This window comes from Ahaetulla prasina, chromosome 13 (genome assembly GCF_028640845.1).
Source record: "Ahaetulla prasina isolate Xishuangbanna chromosome 13, ASM2864084v1, whole genome shotgun sequence".
Lineage (NCBI taxonomy): Eukaryota > Metazoa > Chordata > Lepidosauria > Squamata > Colubridae > Ahaetulla > Ahaetulla prasina.
The window spans coordinates 17,913,185-17,932,847 of NC_080551.1; the positions used below are offsets into that span (position 1 = coordinate 17,913,185).

At 40.2% G+C, this 19,663-nt stretch overlaps 1 protein-coding gene across 2 annotated transcripts in view; it reads right to left on the reverse strand.

Annotated features, from left to right (window-relative positions):
• Positions 1-17,484, reverse strand: part of SLC12A1 (solute carrier family 12 member 1) — a 48,776-nt gene extending 31,292 nt beyond the window's left edge. The window contains exons 1-9 of one of the 2 annotated variants that reach the window (XM_058156170.1): positions 17,074-17,484; positions 15,929-16,057; positions 13,556-13,631; positions 9,417-9,512; positions 6,865-7,004; positions 4,946-5,056; positions 4,110-4,221; positions 3,118-3,245; positions 1,784-1,868 (exon numbers count right to left, since the gene is read on the reverse strand). In XM_058156170.1, coding sequence (XP_058012153.1) covers positions 1,784-1,868; positions 3,118-3,245; positions 4,110-4,221; positions 4,946-5,056; positions 6,865-7,004; positions 9,417-9,512; positions 13,556-13,631; positions 15,929-16,057; positions 17,074-17,484 — 1,288 coding nt within the window. Of the gene's footprint in view, positions 1-1,783; positions 1,869-3,117; positions 3,246-4,109; positions 4,222-4,945; positions 5,057-6,864; positions 7,005-9,416; positions 9,513-10,191; positions 10,288-13,555; positions 13,632-15,928; positions 16,058-17,073 lie in introns of both variants that reach the window. The other variant, XM_058156169.1, reaches the window with a different exon arrangement.
• Between the last annotated feature and the right edge of the window lie 2,179 nt (positions 17,485-19,663).

The window sequence follows — 19,663 nt, forward strand, 5'->3', positions numbered from 1 at the left end:
GGGCTTGGTTTCTGGGTGTTATGTGAATTTCGTTCATCAGAGTATACTGTATATATACATACAATGACAATAATCTTTACAACAATGGGGTTATTTTTGTTTGGTGTTTCTGATTATTGGCAGGCAATCAAATAAATTAGAATTCTGAAATGCTCTATGGGGCGGTATATTAAGTCTAAGTGCTTTCTTGCCACCATTATTAAGTGAATCACTGCAGTTGTTAAGTTAGTTACACGGTTGTGTAACTAACTTATCAATGGGCTTCCCCATTGATTTTGCTTGTCAGAAGATCGCAAAAGGGGATTGTGTAACCTTGGGACAATTCCCCCGGTGAAATGTTACCGGTTTGCACCAGTTTGGGCGAACTGGTAGTGATAAAAACCTACCAGTTCCTCCGAACTGGTATTTCCAATGATCAGCTGTGCCATGTGATTTCAAATAGCTAGAAAGCAGGAAATCCTGCTTTCTAATGAATCTAAATCACGCAGCACAGCTGTTCCTCCCTCCACTGTTCTGTTTACCTTCCGAAGCCTCCTTTTCCCACACATTCGATGCATATTGTGCATGCGCATGCACAACACACATTTTGTGCACACTGCGCATGCACGTGCAGCGCACATTTGGCGTGCACCATGTATGCGCGGCCAGCGAACTGGTGGCAAACTGGTTCAGACTTCACCACTGGGACAATTGCAACTGTCATAAATATGGACCAGTTGCCAAGCGTCCGAATTTTAATTACGGGACCAAGGGGATGCTGCGATGGTCATCAGCGTGAACAATGATTGTAAGTCCCCTTTTTTCAATGTCATAATTTCGAACAGTCACTAAAAGAACAGTGACTACCTGTAATGAGATTGATGGGTATAAGGATTTTAAAATACCGTACGTTGATAGTAGCACTCTGAACTTGAGTACAAATCAATGGTGGGTTTCAATTTTTTTTTACTACGGGTTCTGTGGGTGTGTCTTGGTGGGCGTGGCATGGCTTGGTGGGTGTGTCTTGGGGGCGTGGCAGGGGAAGGATACTATAAAATCTCCATTTCCTCCTGATCAGCTGGGACTTGGGAGGCAGAGAATTGATGGCGGTGGGACCAGTCAGAATTTTTACTACCGGTTCTCCATGTCAGGAAATTGTTATTCGCCTAACTAGTTGGCCAGGCAATATATAAACTAACTATGTATGTTTGTAGAAAGGCATGATATTGCTTTAAGGCTGTGCTGCATCATGCAAGCTTCCTGATTGGTTGAGCTCTGTAGCCAATGTATAAAAGGACTACTAAATTATAGCTTGTTGGGAATCTACAGGGACGCTACAGCATTGTAACTTGATGACATGCTGAAACTGTATATTTGAGCTTTATGATCGTTGCTTGATCATGGCTAGCTACTGATTCCTCAAGATACTGACTGTTGTGAATTGAACTGTGTTTTGCCAAACTGAAAGAAGACCTTGCTTGTTTGTTTTACAAGTCTACATTGGTAAGAAGACTGACCGACTGACTTTATATGTGTATGACCTGGAATTGTTTTTGGACTATGACTTTGCTTTTTCCCTAAAAGTAAAGGAATATCAAACCCCAGTTTGTCTGCAAGTGACTGTTATTGTATACAACCAGTCTCAGTCGTTTTCACGTGTAGGGTACTCTGCTCAACAGTCCACAACCTTGGTTGTGAACCCAGATTACCCTTAACACTCCGAACTACTCAAAATCCCACTACCAGTTCTCCAGAACTGGTCAGAACCTGTTGAAACCCACCTCTGGTACAAATGTCTTCTTACCTGCACAGATTGCAACTCCGATGTAAGCAACCGTTGTGATTAGAATGGCAAGCATTGTTCCTTTCGGTATAGCATCTTGTGGATCCTGGAATATTGCAGTTTTTTAAAAAAAATTAGGGTGATTGTAGCCATGGACAGAACAGATGAGAAGGTTAGGAGAAAGGCAAGTTTGAATGTAATGTAATTTATATTTACCGTATATACTCGAGTATAAGCCGAGTTTTTCAGCACGTTTTTTGTGCTGAAAAACGTCCCCTCGGCTTATACTCGAGTATATACGGCTTATACTCGAGTTTTTTTTTCTTCTTTTTTTCACATTATACCGGATGGCGCAAACTTGGCGGGCTTTTGCATTAGCGCGGGGAAGCCCTGCCGGTGCAGTGAGAGGGCGGGGCGGGGGAGCCGCCAGCCTTCTCGGCTGAGGGAGGGAGGCTTTCCCTGACCGGTAGCTGCCTCATTTCCCTCCCTCGGCTTATACTCGAGTCCCCAGTTTACCCCAGTTTTTTGGGGTAAAATTGGGGACCTCGGCTTATACTCGGATCGGCTTATATTCGAGTATATACGGTAATTCAAATGTTTACTTTTCAGCTATGTAATCCCTTTACCCTTCAGTTGGCTTCCCATTGTAACATGGTGGTAATTTTTAGAAAAGCTTTGAGCCAGATTCAGAATTTTGGGTGAACACCTATGGTGTAGACCAGTGGTTCCCAACCAGTGTGCCGCGGCACTAAGGGGTGCCGTGAGATCTTTTGAGGGTGCCGGGAACTTTTGAGCTACGGAGATTTTAAATATCTATTTCCTTATAAGGGTGCCGGGAACTTTTGAAAGGCTTTCCAAGGGTGCCTCAAACAAGAAAAGGTTGTGCCTCAAACAAGAAAAGGTTGGGAACCACTGGTGTAGACGGTGCGGTGGACTCCAAATCCCATCATCCTTTACCATTATTATAATAGATTGGGACTCGGAGTTCAACCATGTGTGGATGTCCACAGATTCCCTACCTCTATAATCGAGTCCTGGCTGTTGAAAAGCATAAAAAGGAATGTAAACTAATAAATTAGGTAAAAGGATGGAACTACATCCCCAAGTTTTTTCTCCATTGACAGCTACTAATTATACACTTGACAAGTTCTTGCAAAAAGCATTTTCCAAATCGATACGAAATGTTCTCCTTGCAGAAAGGATTTCTTTGAATCTTGCTCTTCGTTTCAGTGTTAAAAAATATTTTTCGATATTCAACAGCTGCTTCTGTTTCCCCAAAGGACCTTAGGTTAGCTAAGGCTACATTTTCACAACAAGTGTTGTGGTGTTACGGTTAACTGTTCCAACGTACACACCTCTAAGTCTCCAGAGATGTTGGCTCCTGCCAGAATGCCCGTGGCTGCTGGGAAAAAAATGGCAAACACCGAGAAAAAACCTTCATCCCCTCGGAATTCTGGCCCAAAGTTCTCGGTAAATATGGATGCTGCAACCAAACGCACAAGAAGTAAGGAAAGGTGTGAACTTTTCAAGTTGTGCCAGAGATCTTAAACATGGTGACTGCCTTTCTATTTCTCTCCCTCTCTTCTACAGACTGCTTCACCAAAATCCATTCTAGAGAATAACAGAGTTGGAAGGGACCTTGGAGGTCTTCTAGTCCAACCCCCTGCTCAAGCAGGAGACCCTATATCAAGTGATAGTTAACCTTTTTGGTGCCGAGTGCCCAAAACGTGCGGGTGGGAGCGAATACACGTGTGTGCGTCCGAACCCCCAAAATACCCCCAAAATACAATGCGAGCTCCCTGTGCACATGCATGCATCTCGCCCCCGCGCAAAATCTATGGGAAAACCTTAGTTCGATTCACTTAACAACCAGATGGCTAATTTAATAACTGCAGTGATTCATTCAACAACTGTGGCAAGAAACGTTATAAAACGGGGCAAAATTCACTGAACGAATGTTTCGCCTAGCAACAGAAATTTTGGGTTCAGTTGGGGTCGTAAGCCGAGGACGGCTTGTACTAACGGTCAAAGCAAATGGATGGTAGAGAAGAGTCAACAGAATTCTAGGTGGGCTGGACTTAGATCTCTTGTGGATGCGAAGGGACTTGAGACTGATGACGCGTTTGACCCCTCCATCTGGCTCAGCCTGGTCATCTTATCTGTCGTGACTTTGAACAGTCACTAAGCAATCGGTCATAAGTCAAGGACTTATCCTCTAACTGCTTGTTTTTCTTATTGCTATTTGCAGCAGCTCTCCCCTGCAGCTTGCCACTTCGTATTAATGTGAGTCTTGTTTAGCATGATAGATTTTTCACATCTGAAGCCTTGTGGCACTAGAAGCACTTGCCTTGGTAATTGAAAAAACCTCTCGCCCTCTTTTCTGCATTGCTCGGGATAACAGTCCCAATGAAAAAATTTACGATGGCGATCAGAAGTATAAATAGAAGAATCACTTGGGCCTGCAAGGTAAGAGAAAGAATGTTTTTTAATCATAGATTTATTTGAAATAAGGTAAAGGTAAAGATAAAGGTTCCCCTTGCACATATGTGCTAGTCGTTCCCGACTCTAGGGGGCGGTGCTCATCTTTGTTTCATAGCTGAAGAGCCAGCGCTGTCCGAAGACGTCTCTGTGGTCATGTGGCCGGCCAAACACCAAAGGTGCATGGAACGCTCTTACCTTCCCACCAAAGGTGGTCCCTATTTTTCTACTTGCATTTTTTTACCTGCTTTCAAACTGCTAGGTTGGCAGAAGCTGGGGCAAGGAACAGGAGTTCACCCCGTTACCCGGCACTCGGGATTTGAACCGCTGAACTGCCAACCTTTCAATCAACAAGCTCAGCGTCTTAGCCACTGAGCTTCTGTGTCCCTTTATATAATATAAAGTAAATATAGTGTATAGGCCCTGACTAAATATTTAGTCAGGGCCTATACACTCAAGTAAAAATTAGATGAGAACAAACGGTCAGATGCAACAACATAATCTGCTACCCTTTTCCCCCCAAAATAAGACATCCCCTGATAATAAGCCCAATCGGGCTTTTGAGCGCATGGCAATAAGGCCAAGCGCTTATTTCGGGGTTCAAAAAAATATAAGACAGGGTCTTATTTTTTGGAGAAACACGGTACAAGACAGAATGGCCAAATATTTGAGTTTTTCTAAACTCTTATCCTTAAAAAAAATTACCTTTGCTTCCCATTCCATACCAGCCACCGAAATACCCAACAGAATTACAACGGTTATGACGCCAATTATCCTGATGTCATTGGTGGCATCAACCATTACGGCATTACTGTTCTGGAAAAAAAAAAACAATCAGCGAAATGTAATTATTAAGAATATACTTTCTGTAAGATGGTTCGAGTAGCCTTGTAAAATACCAGGGAATTTCTACAGAGGGAATCCTCGCATTTCATGGGTAATGAGTTTTGAATTTTGCATTTCGTATCCTGCCTGGACCTCATCCATCAAGGTTATGGGCTGCCTAATTGGAGACCTAATTTCCTTTAGTAGAGATAGTCCTTACAAAAACTAGTTTTGTTCTGATCTAGACTTCTTTAGAAAGTATACAGCACAAACTTAGTTTAATTCATACGGCTGTGAATTATTGTCTTTTCCAGTCCAAAAAGCTTATCAAACAGTCTTACAAACACTCACCTCATCTCCCTTGGAATGCTGCCAGAGAACTAATTGCCACATGCAGGGCAAGGCCAAACTTAGCACAGAGTCAAACAGAACTTTTACACAGCTTTTACTGACCAGATGAACTAATTGCTTCCTGCAAAAGCTCAGGTCCCATTTGCTTCTTTTTTATGGTTTATGGGAGGGACCAATCATCTCCAAGCCTTACTCCTAAGTCGACCCTGGTTTTTTTTTTATTGTTCCTGTCTCCTGGCAGCTCTGCACATGCACACACTGGGAACAGGCTCCCGCTGTTCTTCTGCCTCACTGATGTCAGACTCCTGAGACTCCGGAGGCAGCAAAGAATTACCAGATGGCCTTGGCCCCCTCTCTGCCTCCAACTCAGAGCCATTGTCTGAGCCTTCCCCAGACTCCAGGACTGGCCCACATTCCCCCCCAACCTCCTCACTGTCCGAATCTGCTGCCAGCTCTGCTGGCCGCTGGCAGGCCACAAGTTTAGTGACCATTCAAAGTTACAACAGCACTGAAAAAAGTGACTTATGGCCATTTTTCACACTTGCGACCACTGCAGCATCCCCAGGGTCACGTGATCAAAATTCAGATTCTTGGCAACTGCTTCATATTTACGACCAGGGAGGAGTTATATGGTCCCCTTTTGTGACCTTCTGACCAGCAATATCAATGGAGGAGCCAGGTTCACCTCACAACCATGTGGCTAATTTAACAAATGCATGATTCACTTAACAACTGTGGCAAGAAAAGCGATAAACGGGGACAAACTCACTTAACAAAGGTTTCACTTAGCAACATAAATTTTTGGGCTCAATTGTGGTCGTCGCTCGAGGGCTACCTGTAGTTTTCTTTTTTTTAAAAAAAAAAACTTTTACAGTACTTTATAAGAAACATTTCTTTGATCCAGTGGTAAGAAATCAAAACTTTACAAATAAGTTGGACCATAAGAAAGGCTGAGCACCAAAGAATTGAGACCTTTGAACTCTGGTGCTGGAGAAGACTCCTGCGAGTCCCTTGGACTGCAAGGCGATCCAACCGGTCAGTCCTAGAGGAGATCAACCCTGACTGCTCCTTAGAAGGCCAGATCCTGAAAAGGAAACTCAAATACTTTGGCCACCTAATGAGAAGGAAGGGCTCCCTGGAGAAGAGCCTAATGCTGGGAATGATTGAGGGCAAAAGAAGAAGGGGACGACAGAGAACGAGGTGGCTGAAGCAGTCGGTGTGACCTTAAATGGACTCCAGAGGATGGTAGAGGATAGGAAGGCCTGGAGGAACGTTGTCCAAGGGATTATGATGGGTCAGACACGACTTCGCAACTAACAACAATAACAACAAAGAATAAACAATGTGGTGAAGGAACTCCAATTGGTGAACTCGTGTGTTATGGTAGAAAAAAAAAGCAAGGAACGGACCAGGTTACCTTAAAGCCATATCCAAATAAGGATGCTCACCTTGAGAAGTTCCACAACTGTTTCTGCAAAGCCAACCACGTACATGGCCACAGCCACAGCGTTGGCGAAGGCAAAGATGAGACCGATGGAGCCCCCGAATTCAGGACCTAAGCTCCGTGAGATGAGGTAATAAGCTCCACCTGTCAGCATGACAAAGACTTGTATCATCCTATGGACAAACCTGCACGTGATCTTATATTTTTCCTAGGACAGTATATCATCTTCTTTTAATGACACCATAATCCCTTGCAGGGTGGAGTACAGGCAGCTGAATGGAGCTAGGAGAATGTTTTAATGGCCAGATGCCCTTCCTGTTGCCAATGCAGAGTTTTGTTCAGAAGATATATTCTCAATGTGCCCAGAGAGAGAAATATCTGTCTTTACCTAGGATCGAACTCACAGCCTCCTAATTGTAAGGTAAGATCTCTACCTCTAGGCCACCGTACCACTCTTTCCTTGGACAGTATATGATCTAAGGAAAATCCACGTTTTTTTTTTGCCTAAATTGAAGCATGCAGAACTAGTTCTATACAAGTTAGTCCTCGACTTACAACCATTTCTTTAACGACCGTTTGAACTGACAGCAGTACTGAAAAAAGTGATTTATGATCATTTTCCACATGACCGTTGCGATATCCCCGTGGTCACGTGATCAAAATTTGGACACTTTGCAACCGGCTCCTATTTATGGTGGCTGCAGTGTCCCGGGGTCCTGTGATTCCCCCCCTTTGTGACCCTCTGAAAAAGTCAATGGGGAAGCCGGATTCCCTTAACAACCACGTTACTAACTGAACAGCTGCAGTGATTCGCTTAAGAACGGCGGCATGAAAGGTTTGAAAAATGGGGCAAAACTTATCATCTGTCTCACTCAGCCATGGAAATTTCGGGATCAGTTGTGGTTGTAATTCGAGGATTCCTTTACAGTGAATATGACTACTTTCTTTCCCCCTAAAATAAGACATCCCCTGATAATAAGCCCAATTGGGCTTTGGAGCGCATGCACTAAAATAAGCCCCCCCCTGCTGAAAATAAGCCCTCCCTGAAAATATTTAAACACATGCACATCCTCTGGTTTCCTCCACGCGTCCCAAAATAATAAGACCTCCCCGAAAATAAGGCCAAGCGCTTATTTTGGGGTTCAAAAAAAAATATAAGACAGGGTCTTATTTTCAATGAAACACAGTAGGATATCATCTGCTATGGCATTACAAAGCAATATTTTGAGTTATGAGATGCATTATGGATTCTTCTAAAAATAAAAGCTGAAAGTTAGCAATAATGCCTGTTAAAGTTTTGTTTCATTCTACCAAACCTTTTTAAAAGTTGGTATTTTAATTTGAACTTATTCCAAAGCATAAAGAGCTTGAAATGAATGGGAACATATGTCAAAACATAGCAAAGCATTCACCACCTGTCTTCTCAAGGTGGCCCTCTAGAATTTCCCTATGTAAATTGTTCACAATAATCTCTTTATATTCAGTAGAATTACAAAGCTAGTTTTAAAAACCCAAAGAGATGAGAGAGAAACTAATCCTCTGCGAGTCTGCAGGAGGACCATCTCCTGTGCAAATCCTCAGTTTGCAACATGCCAGATCAGATTCTTTGGATTTCGTGAAGTACAGTGTGGGAAAATTTTTAAAGAAAGTAGTAGTCACTCATGATTCAAATGCTCAAGCATCTTCTTTAAGCTGGTGCCCACTAGGTTCATGCTGATTAAAAATAATGAGAATTGTAGGAGGGCACAGATAAGAAAGCAGCTTAATTCTCTTCCTATACAGCTAATGGTGGTATTCAGCGGTTTGTACCATTCAGGCGAACTGATAGCATCCAACTGCCCTGGTGTAAAACGTTCTATTTAGCCACGTGTTCAAGGTTGGGCTGAGCACATGCGCGGAAGGTGCGCAGGGCGAACCGGTGGTAAGAATAGGTGAAACCCACCACTGTATACAGTACACTTCAAGCAGGAGCAATTTCCCTCAGTTTACTTTATTTCTCAACTCTTGCAAAATCAAGAATATTATTTAGCTACATCATCTAAGTTTGCTCTTTTCTAATGGAAAGTATTTTCACAATTACTTTAAACAGATGTTTAAACCCTCACCGATTCAGCTCATTTAAAGATTTGGAAAGTATTAGGGTTTTGGGTTGTTGTGTTTTTTTTTTGCTTTTAAAAATACTTTTAAAAAACTATTGTTCTTCTACAAGCTGTCTAATTTGCCATCCTCCCCTTTATATCAGAAATATTTTTTTTTATGACTCAGGTTACTTCCTGCTGTATTTTAGTACTGAGCTCATTTATTGGATGATCATTTGTCCAGAAGGAACCGTATTTTCTATCCCAACAGCAAATACTCGCTTCCCTGCTCTGTGAGCTTGGTGGTTTTCTTGCAAACATTTCACTTCCCCAAACTCGATAAGATCAGACTAGCACTGATGATGTGACCTAGTTTGGGTAATGAAACATCTGCAAGAAAACCCACCAAGCTCAGAGAGCACAAAGGACCCCTCATTTCAACCCTGAGCTACAAATATTCTCCTTTATTTGGACTTACCTCCTCTCACCACTCCATTGGTACATATGGCAGACATGGAAATACCTGTTAAGGTTGTAACAACCACACTCAGGCAAATGACTACGACTCCAAGACCTGAAAAAAGTGCCAAAAGAGATCTTTGACCCAAGTACCTTGGTTATATCATTTACTTTAAAATCCATGAACAGGAAGCTGGTATCCTTGGATAAGAAGCCATCACTCAAGGGAAGGTCGACCGGAGCTGGCAATAGCTGACATGTACTCGCTATTCATCACAATTAAAAAAATACCTGTCAAGAAATGTGGATCCTGCTTCCATCGGAGCTGACTGCCTTGTTTCTCACGGATAGCGTATAAATAATTTTTTTAAAAAAAGCAGAAGAATGAATTAATACCTTTTAGGGAACTTGAATAAGTGTTAGCGGGAAAGGAATAATCTGGTCTTCACATCCGGTCCATTCCAGGAAATGCAACCTGTAATTTTTGATTTGATTTGATTATTTTTTTTTAAAGGAGAAAGAAAAATCTGGGGAAAAATGGATTCCGTTCTTCCATCGGTCCGAGACGTTCATGAACTGAACCCGACTTTGTGTTTGCAAATTCATTAATTATAGAAGGTTAATTGCGTGGCAGGTATGACTTACCTGTTGGTTCTTGGGAGGACCATGACCTAGGCTGCTTATGACAGTTGGAGAAATTTTGATTTACAAGACAATAAAACAGGGAACTAATTCAGATGTTTGTCAGCACTGTGGAAAGGGGAAAAAACCCTAAAGATTTATATTTTTTTTACCTCCACGGACAAAACCATTAGTTGCTATTGCAGAAGTTGATAAGCCAGTAATGGAAGTAACCATGGTAGCAAGAAGGATTATGATAACTCCAAGACCTGTCAGCAAGGAGAAGATGACAAAATATATAATTGACGGTCTGCAACTTTTCAAAACGGTTCTCTGAAGTAACGGTTTAAATTAGAAGGAATCCCACTTTTCACTGAGAAAGCATCTTTATCCCCGCTGCTGGAAGAACTCCTTTCTCATCTTTACCGTAGATCCATTTATATCCATGTAATATAAATGTTAAATAAGCTACTGGGACGAGGATTAAGAGCCTTGATAGTCTGCAGAGCGCTGGGAGACTGGGATTAAATGTCTAGATTGTAATAGAAACGAGCCATCTCTGCAAGCCAGAATATTTATCAAATGAAGGCAAATATTTGTGTGCCTGGGATGATGTCGCAGAATCCAAGCTGAGTCGGTCACCGGGACCAGAGGTTTACCGTATTTTTCGGACTATAAGACACACTTTTTTGTCTTCCAAAAGGGGGTGAAAATGTCTTTGCGTCTTATAGACCGAATATTGCCGAAGCCCCGCCTACCCGCCGGCCATTTTTTGGCCTCCGCACGCCCTGTTTTCGGGCCTTTTTTGGGCATTTTCCAGCCCGTTTTTGGGTCTTTTTTCAGCCTGTTTTTGAGGCTTTTTCAGCCTGTTTTTGAGGCTTTTTTTGTCCTGTTTTTGAGGCTTTTTTCAGCCCGTTTTTCTGAAAAAAGTCTCAAAAACGGGCCAAAAAAAAAAAAAAAGCTCATACTGGTAGTTTTCATCTTATGACCACAATTGAGCCCCAAATTTATGTTGCTAAGCGAGACAGTTGTTAAGTGAGTTTCACCCCCTCCCCATTTTATGAACTTTCTTGCTTCAGTTGTTAAGTGAACGCTTGCAGCTGATAAGTTAATAACACGGTTGTTGAGTGAATCTGGCTTCCCCATTGACTTCACTTGTCAGAAAGACACCCAGGACACTGCAACTGCCGTAAGGACAAGCCAGTAGCCAACTGCCCGAATTCTGATCATGTGACCATGAAGATGCTGCATTAGTCATGTGAAAAACAATCATTTGCCACTGCAACTTTGAATAGTCAGTAAATCAATGATTGCAAATCAAGGACTACTTACAGTAGTGGCCAAAATTGTGGAAGCCTTTTGGGAAAAGTGTATTTTTGAGGTTTGATGGCTGATAGCACCATTTTTTTTTCTTTTTTGGAGTTTCAAAATAATCCTATTCCACTGCTGGAATGGCCTGGGAATAGCCCAGACCTTCACTCAATTGAAAATCTAGGGAGCCGACTAAAGAAACTTGTTAGCTAGAAGCGACCCAGCAATAAAACCCAGTTAATAGAAGCCATCATTACAGTCTTGGTTTCACATTAGAACAGCTGCAGAACTCAAAGACTTGGTTCACTCCATGGGAAGACGTTGTAAGGCCGTCATTCATGCTAAAGGTTACCAAACTAAGTATTAACTGACATGGTTAATATCTCATGATCATTGACATGTCATAATCATTGACACGATCAAAAATGACATGATCATATGTGTCTATCTCGTTTTTTTCTACGTGTTTCACTTTTCTTCTTTATACTGTAACTGCTAGTCTAATAGCAAATCCTTCATAAAAGTTATGGCATTACATTCTTGATTAAATTATCTTTCCATTGATATATAATTTTGTGGTACTACTCCCCCCCAACTAGTGTTATTAGCTAGTTTTAGAAAATACACTTTTTTTTTAAATTTGCATTTATATCCCGCCCTTCTCCGAAGACTCAGGGCGGCTTACACTATGTTAGCAATAGTCTTCATCCTATTTGTATATTTATATACAAAGTCAACTTATTGCCCCCAACAATCTGGGTCCTCACTTTACCTACCTTATAAAGGATGGAAGGCTGAGTCAACCTTGGGCCTGGTGGGACTAGAACCTGCAGTAATTGCAAGCAGCTGTGTTAATAACAGACTGTCTTAGCAGTCTGAGCCACAGAGGCCCTTTTCCCAAAAGGTTTCCACAATTTTGGCCCACTACTGTATACTTATATATTTATATGGACGGAAGGAAAGACAGCTATTTTGCCTATTTTTCCCCCCTTCCCTTCCCACCCCATCCCCAAGAAGGTGAGATTGCATTTCAAAATTTGATGACTGGCAAATCATAATTTCAGAATGAAAACGTGCCATGTTGGCTCATTGCAACTGTGCCGGTTACCGGCGAAGGCTGAGCTCCTATTAAAGTTGAGATTAAAAACCCAGTCGCAAGGTCATTAAGTAACATTTAAATGAATTACTCTTGCCCCTAGCTGTTTTCATACCTTACAACAAAGTAATGCTCCTTGATGATGGTAATAAGTTACTAAGCTACCATTAGCAAAAAAAACCAACAACCCCAAAACCCAATTTTGCATGACACCCCAGAGCAAAGTCTTAGCAATGTTAATATGCAGCATTGCATGGCAAGGCACATACTTCGATGGATTTCCAGCAGCAAAGCTTCATTTGCCATGCTTCATAAATTCCTTAAGCACACAATTGTCGGGCCTATTGCCAAGCTTATAAAGTTGTGTTGATGGGCAAAAGTTCCCACTTCACATCTGCTGATTTCCTGCCTGTTCCTTGTTCTCTAAAGTGGACGGATAGCCCTTTAAAGTTCCCATGATTAGGGACACAGGAAAATCCCAAGGAACTGTAAGGAAAAAAAACTCTATAAAATCTCTGTAAAAATTTTTTAAAAAAGAAAAGCTGTTTGCGAGAGACATTAAATAGGGTTTTGATGAACTTGTTTTCATTTTAGGAGAATATCTGTATCACTGATGCTAGTTTTTGCTAAAACTGCTTTTGAGCAGACCATTTTGATGATGAATTTCGGAAAATTATGGATCTCTGAGAAGATTCTTCTTTTATGTTTGAAAACCAGTAAGCATTGTTGATAGAAAACAGGCCAGGTGCACATTTTTTATGGTAGAAAAAATAGTGAAAATCCTTTAGATTTCAGGAATAGTTCTATGTATGTGAGCAGGCATGCACAATTCTACAACCCTAGGTTTTCTGTCCAATTCATTAAAAACATATCTATCTATCTATCTATCTATCTATCTATCTATCTATCTATCTATCTATCTATCATCTATCTATCATATACTTTTTGCTAATATTTTACAATTTTTTTTTCTAGAACTTGCCCAGGTATGAACTAGACAGAATAGTAACCTCAGTCCCCATGGTAGCTATTATTCAAGATTATAACACGTAGGAAATCTAAGGTAACTGATGTTTCTCCTGGTCATAATAAAAATTTATACCATACTTTAAAAAACAACAACAACCTACCAATTCCAGCTTGACCAATGATCCAGGAAAGACGAATAAATAGCATTACACCCCAGATGTTCAGCATGCACCTCACCTAAATATTAATAAAAAATAATGGTATTAGCATATAACCGTAGAACGCAACAGGTTTAAAATGAATAAAAACAGTTGTGTGTAAAAAAACAAATGCATTGAAAAATGCATTGCAAAGTTTAAATGCATTGAATGCATTGAAAATGTTCAACATTTATTTATTTATTTATTTATTTATTTTGTCACAACATCATACAAAAAGATTATATAGTATATACACATATAAACATATATAGGAAGAAGAAAAGAAAAACAATAGGACAGGAACGGTAGGCACGTTTGTGTGCTTATGCACGCCCCTTATGGTCCTCTTAGGAATGGGGTGAGGTCAATAATAGAAAGTTTTTGGTTAAAGCTTTTAGGATTATGGGAAGAGACCACAGAGTCAGGTAAAGTATTCCAAGCACTGATGATTCTGTTGCAGAAGTCATATTTTCTGCAATCTAGATTAAAGCGGTTTACATTAAGTTTAAATCTATTGGTTGCCCTTGTATTATTGCAATTAAAGCTGAAGTAGTCTTTGACAGGAAGGACATTACAATAGATGATTCTGTGAGTTAAACTTAGGTCTTGTCGAAGGCGACGGAGTTCCAAGTTTTCTAAGCCTAGGATTTCAAGTCTGGTGGGATAAGGTATTTTGTTGTTTTCAGAGGAATGGAGAACTCTTCTTGTAAAATATTTCTGGACACGTTCAATTGTATTGATGTCAGAGATGTGGTGAGGGTTCCAAACAGGTGAGCTGTATTCTAGAATTGGTCTAGCAAATGTTTTATATGCTCTGGTTAGTAGTGTGGTGTTTTGGAAAAGAAGCTAAAATTAGGTTTACAACTCTTAGAGCTTTTTGCTATGTAGTTGCAGTGGGCTTTGGCACTTAGATCATTTGACATGAAAACTCCAAGGTCTTTAACGGGATGGGGTCGTCTGTAAGGTAATGTCCATCTAGTATGTACTTAGTTTTAGAGTTCTTTTTCCTATATGTAAGACTGAGCATTTGCTGGTTGAAATTTGGAGCTGCCAATTTTAGACCAAGCGGTTAGATGGTCAAGGTCGTTTTGAATGATAGAAGTGTTGTCTGTGGTGTTAAATAGTTTGACATCGTCAGCAAAGAGAACACAATTACTTGAGATATGGTCACAAAGATCATTAATGTATAGAATAAAGAGTGTTGGTCCAAGGGCGCTGCCTTGAGGAACGCCACTCTTGACAGGAACAGGATTTGATAAAGCATTGCCAATTTTGACCACTTGTTGTCTGTTAGACAGAAAAGCAGATATCCATTTGTGGAGGGGTCCTGAGATGCCATAGGATGTTAGTTTAAGGAGAAGTTTATCGTGTACTACTGAGTCAAAAGCTTTGCAGAAGTCTATGTAGATTGCATCTATTGATTTGCCTTGATCTAGATTTGAAGTCCATATGTTTTTGCAGTGGAGAAGTTGTAAGTTACATGATAACTTTTTCCTGAAACCAAATTGTTTGTTGGAGAGTAGGTTGTTAGTTTCTAAGTGTGAGGTAATGGATTGATTGATGATAGATTCCATGACTTTGCAGGTGACGCAGCAAAGGGAGATCGGTCTGTAGTTTTCGACTAAGCTGGGGTCTCCTTTTTTGAAGATGGGGATGACTGTGGCTAGTGACCAAAGTTTGGGAAGAGAACTGGTAGTGAAAGCTTTATCAAAGATAATACTTAGGGGTTCAGCTATATTAATGGAAAGTTTTTTTAAGAAATATGCACATCCAGGAAAGTTGGATAAATAGCATAACACCCCAGATGTTTAACATGCATCTCACCTAAATTTTAAACAAAAATAATTGTGTCAACATATAATCACGGAATGCAACAGGTTTAAAATGGGTAAAACAGTTCAATGAAGAAAAACAACAACAACCAACTGCATTGAAAAGTTTAAAGCTATAACAGCTTGAAATAAAAAGAACCCATATTTTATAAAATATCTTTAGAAAGGAGTCGTTCTGACAGAACAGTCGTTTTCTGCTAGTAGGAATTTCGATGTAAAATTTAAAATGTTAACATTTGAATGTTTTTTTTTTAAATAAAAAAGAATTAGAGAGGTGAAGAATTAGTCATATGAAAAGATTACTTCCAATCAGCCTCATACATATTCATTGCTGGGGATGAACATGAAAATCTCATTAAAAAAAAACAAAAAACCAAGCCGGTAGAAGTATCTACCTACTTTTTTCTGCCGTATGGAATTACTCAGCTTGCACTACCAACTTTTTAAAATTTTAAAAGCGGATGCTCTGTATTCGTACAGTCACAAGATAAATGCTGCTTACCAGGACACCCTTTACCCATCCAAATTTAACAATGCCTTTAATTTCTTCTTCCTTGCGGAACTCGGCTTCTTCTGCATTGCCGTCTGCTTTGCTGAATTTGTCCACTGAACCCGAAGTCACCGTGATATTCTGATCAGAGTTTTAAAACAAAATAGCTTGTTTTACTGGAATTCATAACAAAGGGAGGGCGTTGTTGTGTGTAGATGGGAAATACGTAAGAGCAGAACAACCGCAGCGTGTATCAAGTGTAAAATTATTTCTTTGCATTTTTTTAAAAAAAGATTTAAAAAAAGAGGTTCAAATCCTTCAAGTGTAAAGAGATGAGCAGTTTCAGTTCATATGTCCAACGGTTTGCAACAGACTAGAAACTGGGAGATTTTTGAGTTCTAGTCTCACCTTAGGCCTGAAAGCCAGCTGGGTGACCTTGGGCCAGTCGCTCTTTCTCAGCCCAACCCACCTCACAGGGTTGTTGTTGTTGTGGGGAAAATAAGAGGAGATGTTTGCCTCCTTGAGTTATTAGTAAAAATAATAAAAGTGAGAAATAGATAAATAAATAGCAAACGTTTGAAATGTTTTGGGTCAGCCTCATCTCAAAGGGCAGCTACAACAGCAGGAAAAGTTACACACACATACATATACTGGATACATAGACACACAGACACACATATATATGTTTGCACACATACATACATGTACCGTGTTTCCCTGAAAATAAGACCTTGTCTTATATGTTTTTGAACCCTGAAATTATCAGGGGATGTCTTATTTTGGGGGAAACAGGGTATATACACACATACACAAACAATTATATAAAATGTTTATAGTATGTAGCAGGCATATTCTAAAAACTGCTAATTCAAGTCCTGCTAAACTGACATAACCCTATCACGGAACGCGGTTATCTTCCCACCAAAGGTGGTCCCTATTTTTCTACTTGCATTTTTTACGTGCTTGCAAACTGCTAGGTTGGCAGAAGCTGGGACAAGCAACGGGAGCTCACCCCGTTATGCGGCACTAGGGATTGGAACCGCTGAACTGATGACCTTCCTGATTAACAAGCTCAGCATCTTAGCCACTGAGCCACCACGCCCTTTGCTGTTTAAGGAAGACCAAATAATGTTTTCCTTCATTTCTTTTTGACATACCTTTGCCAAGTGTTCGTGAATATCCATCAGACTTGGCCGGTTCATTTTGGCTCCTCTGATGCTTCCAGTGTTCTGGTAATAATCGATTTTTGGCACAACATCCATGGTGTTATGTCCAAAGGTTTTGAGATAATAGGTGTTACTTTGTGTGTCATAGGGATGAAAGCTTCCATCAGGCTTGGCCGTGTCGCCATTTTGGAAGAAACGGTCGTAAGTTTCTTGGGTTCCAGACCTGTAGCTGATGTGGAGTCTCTTAATGGCATCTTTAGCGAAAGACGTTTCTTCGTAACGATGTGGATCGGGGTCTCCCTGAGATTGAATTGAGTTCTCGTGGCTTTCATTAATGACATTAACCTGAAATCTATGCAAATGCGGGTCCAAAAATACGTTTGGAGAATTATTCATAGACATAGTGGTGGATAACCGGTTTTTTATTTCACCGATATTGCTGTTCTGTGTTGTCAGATTTTTTTTTTCCCCAGCAGGCAGCTGGATTGTCTAGATGATCTTTTGTGATTCACTTAGCGGAAACTTCTGCAGACGTTCTGTGCCGTAGGTGAAAGTAAGCTGTTTGATCTGCCTTCAAATACAGGAATTTTTTTTTAAAAAAAAGAAGAGCTAATTTATTTCTAAACATTAAGATAGCAGTAGCACTTATATACCACTTCACAGTGCTTTACAGCCCTCTCTAAGCAGTTTACAGAGTCAGCCTATTGCCCCCAACAATCTGGGTCCTCATTTTATCCACCTCGGAAGGATGGGAGGCGGAGTCAACCTTGAGCTGGTCAGGATCGAACTCCTGGCAGTGGGCAGTTTGCCTGCAATGCTTCATTTAACCACTGCGCCACCACAGCTAATCAGCAAGATCACATAGATTTATATACCATTTTACAGTGTTTTACAGCCCTCTCTAAGTGGTTTACAGAGTCAGCCTCTTGCCCCCAACAATCTGGGTCCTCATTTTACTTCCCACCTCGGAAGGATGGAAGACTGAGTCAACCTTGACCCTGGTGAAATTTGAACTGCCAAATTGCAGGCAGCCAGCAGGCAGCAGAAGTAGCCTGCAGTACTGCACTCTAACCACTGCGCCACCGCGGCTCATAAATGAAAGATAAATTATAATTGGTTACAAAAATGGTAAAAGACTATGAAAAAATTCAGCTGCTGACTGTTTTTAAAACCAAGAACTAATTTTGTACTTCTTTCTTGTTATTTTCCTGTTTTATAATGATGGTGAAATAAACTTTCCAAATGTTTGCGCCGTGAGCTACATGAAGCCTAGATCCATTACTGATCAATGTTGGTCCACAGGTAGCATTCTGGTATTTTAATATTAGATTATTAGCAATTAAAATAGGAGGGGAACAACATTTTTTACAGCACTATGATCTTCAACACTGGGTTTAGTTAATATTTGAGCAGTTTTAATTTCAGGGGTTATTTATTTTTTCCAATCCCAAAATAATTTCTAAAACACCATAATATTTAAAAAGGACAGAACCTAAAGTTTGCATTTCTCACTCAAATATTATTTTTCCTTTATTTTTCTCTTAAGGACAATTTCCCCCCCAATGGAAACTAACTAGAAGAAATAGCATGGGGAGAAAAGGTATTTTGCCTTATAGGAAGGAATGTAGATTTAGGTTTAAAACAGAGAAGGCAGGAAGTGGTAATTGGGGGAAAAAATTCAGTGCTTCTTTGTCTAAATTATTTCCTTCTATTTTCTGTCTCAGTTTAGTGACAAAGATTTAGTTAGTGCTCATTAGCAATTCTCACCTTGTGTTGATTTCGTCAGTCAAATGTACTCAATCACTGAGAGCAATCTGTACCTACCAAGCTTACAACCTACAAAGATTTCCTGGTTATTTTTTTTTATTAAAATTGTTAAACAGGTTAAGGAGGAAATAACAGCTGTGTTTTTCAGCTTCTCATGATCTGGATCTTTCTAAATTGTTCAGTAAATGGTTATGAATGAATCTAGAAGAAAGTCTAAGACTTTGGGGCAGCAGTTTTAAAAAATCAATTAATGTTGTTTTAACTAAATATAAAACAGAAATATGGTCTGTTCACCTGTCAATCCAGTTCTCCCACCCTCTGGTTATACAGACTACAGGTTTCTTAAAAGTCAAATATAAGTAATGATCTTAAGCCCCCCCCACCACCATTATTATTTTCAACTTAAAACAGAGAAGATAGGATAAAATGATGAAAGGAGATGAGTATCCATTTTTCTGTTCAAAATGACTCTTGCTCTATATTTCATGAGAATCTTTCCCCTTTTTTACTTCTAGAGCAAAATGTGGTCTAGGCCTTTTTTGGGGGGGTCCCCCAAGGCCATCTCAGGGGTCTTATAAATCAAAATAATTTGCCAGCCTAGGTTGAAAAAAAAAATACAGTATTAAAACACTACTGAGAAGCAGTAAGGACAATGAATAGGTCAATTTGAATTTTTAATATGGTAAATATCGATAAACATAACCCACACAAAGAAAAGCTCTTTTGGGGTACACCATATTTTTAAAAGCGCGGAGGTGTCCTGAGGTAAAATTTTTTAAGATTTTAAGAAACTCTGAAGGAAAAAAAATCATTA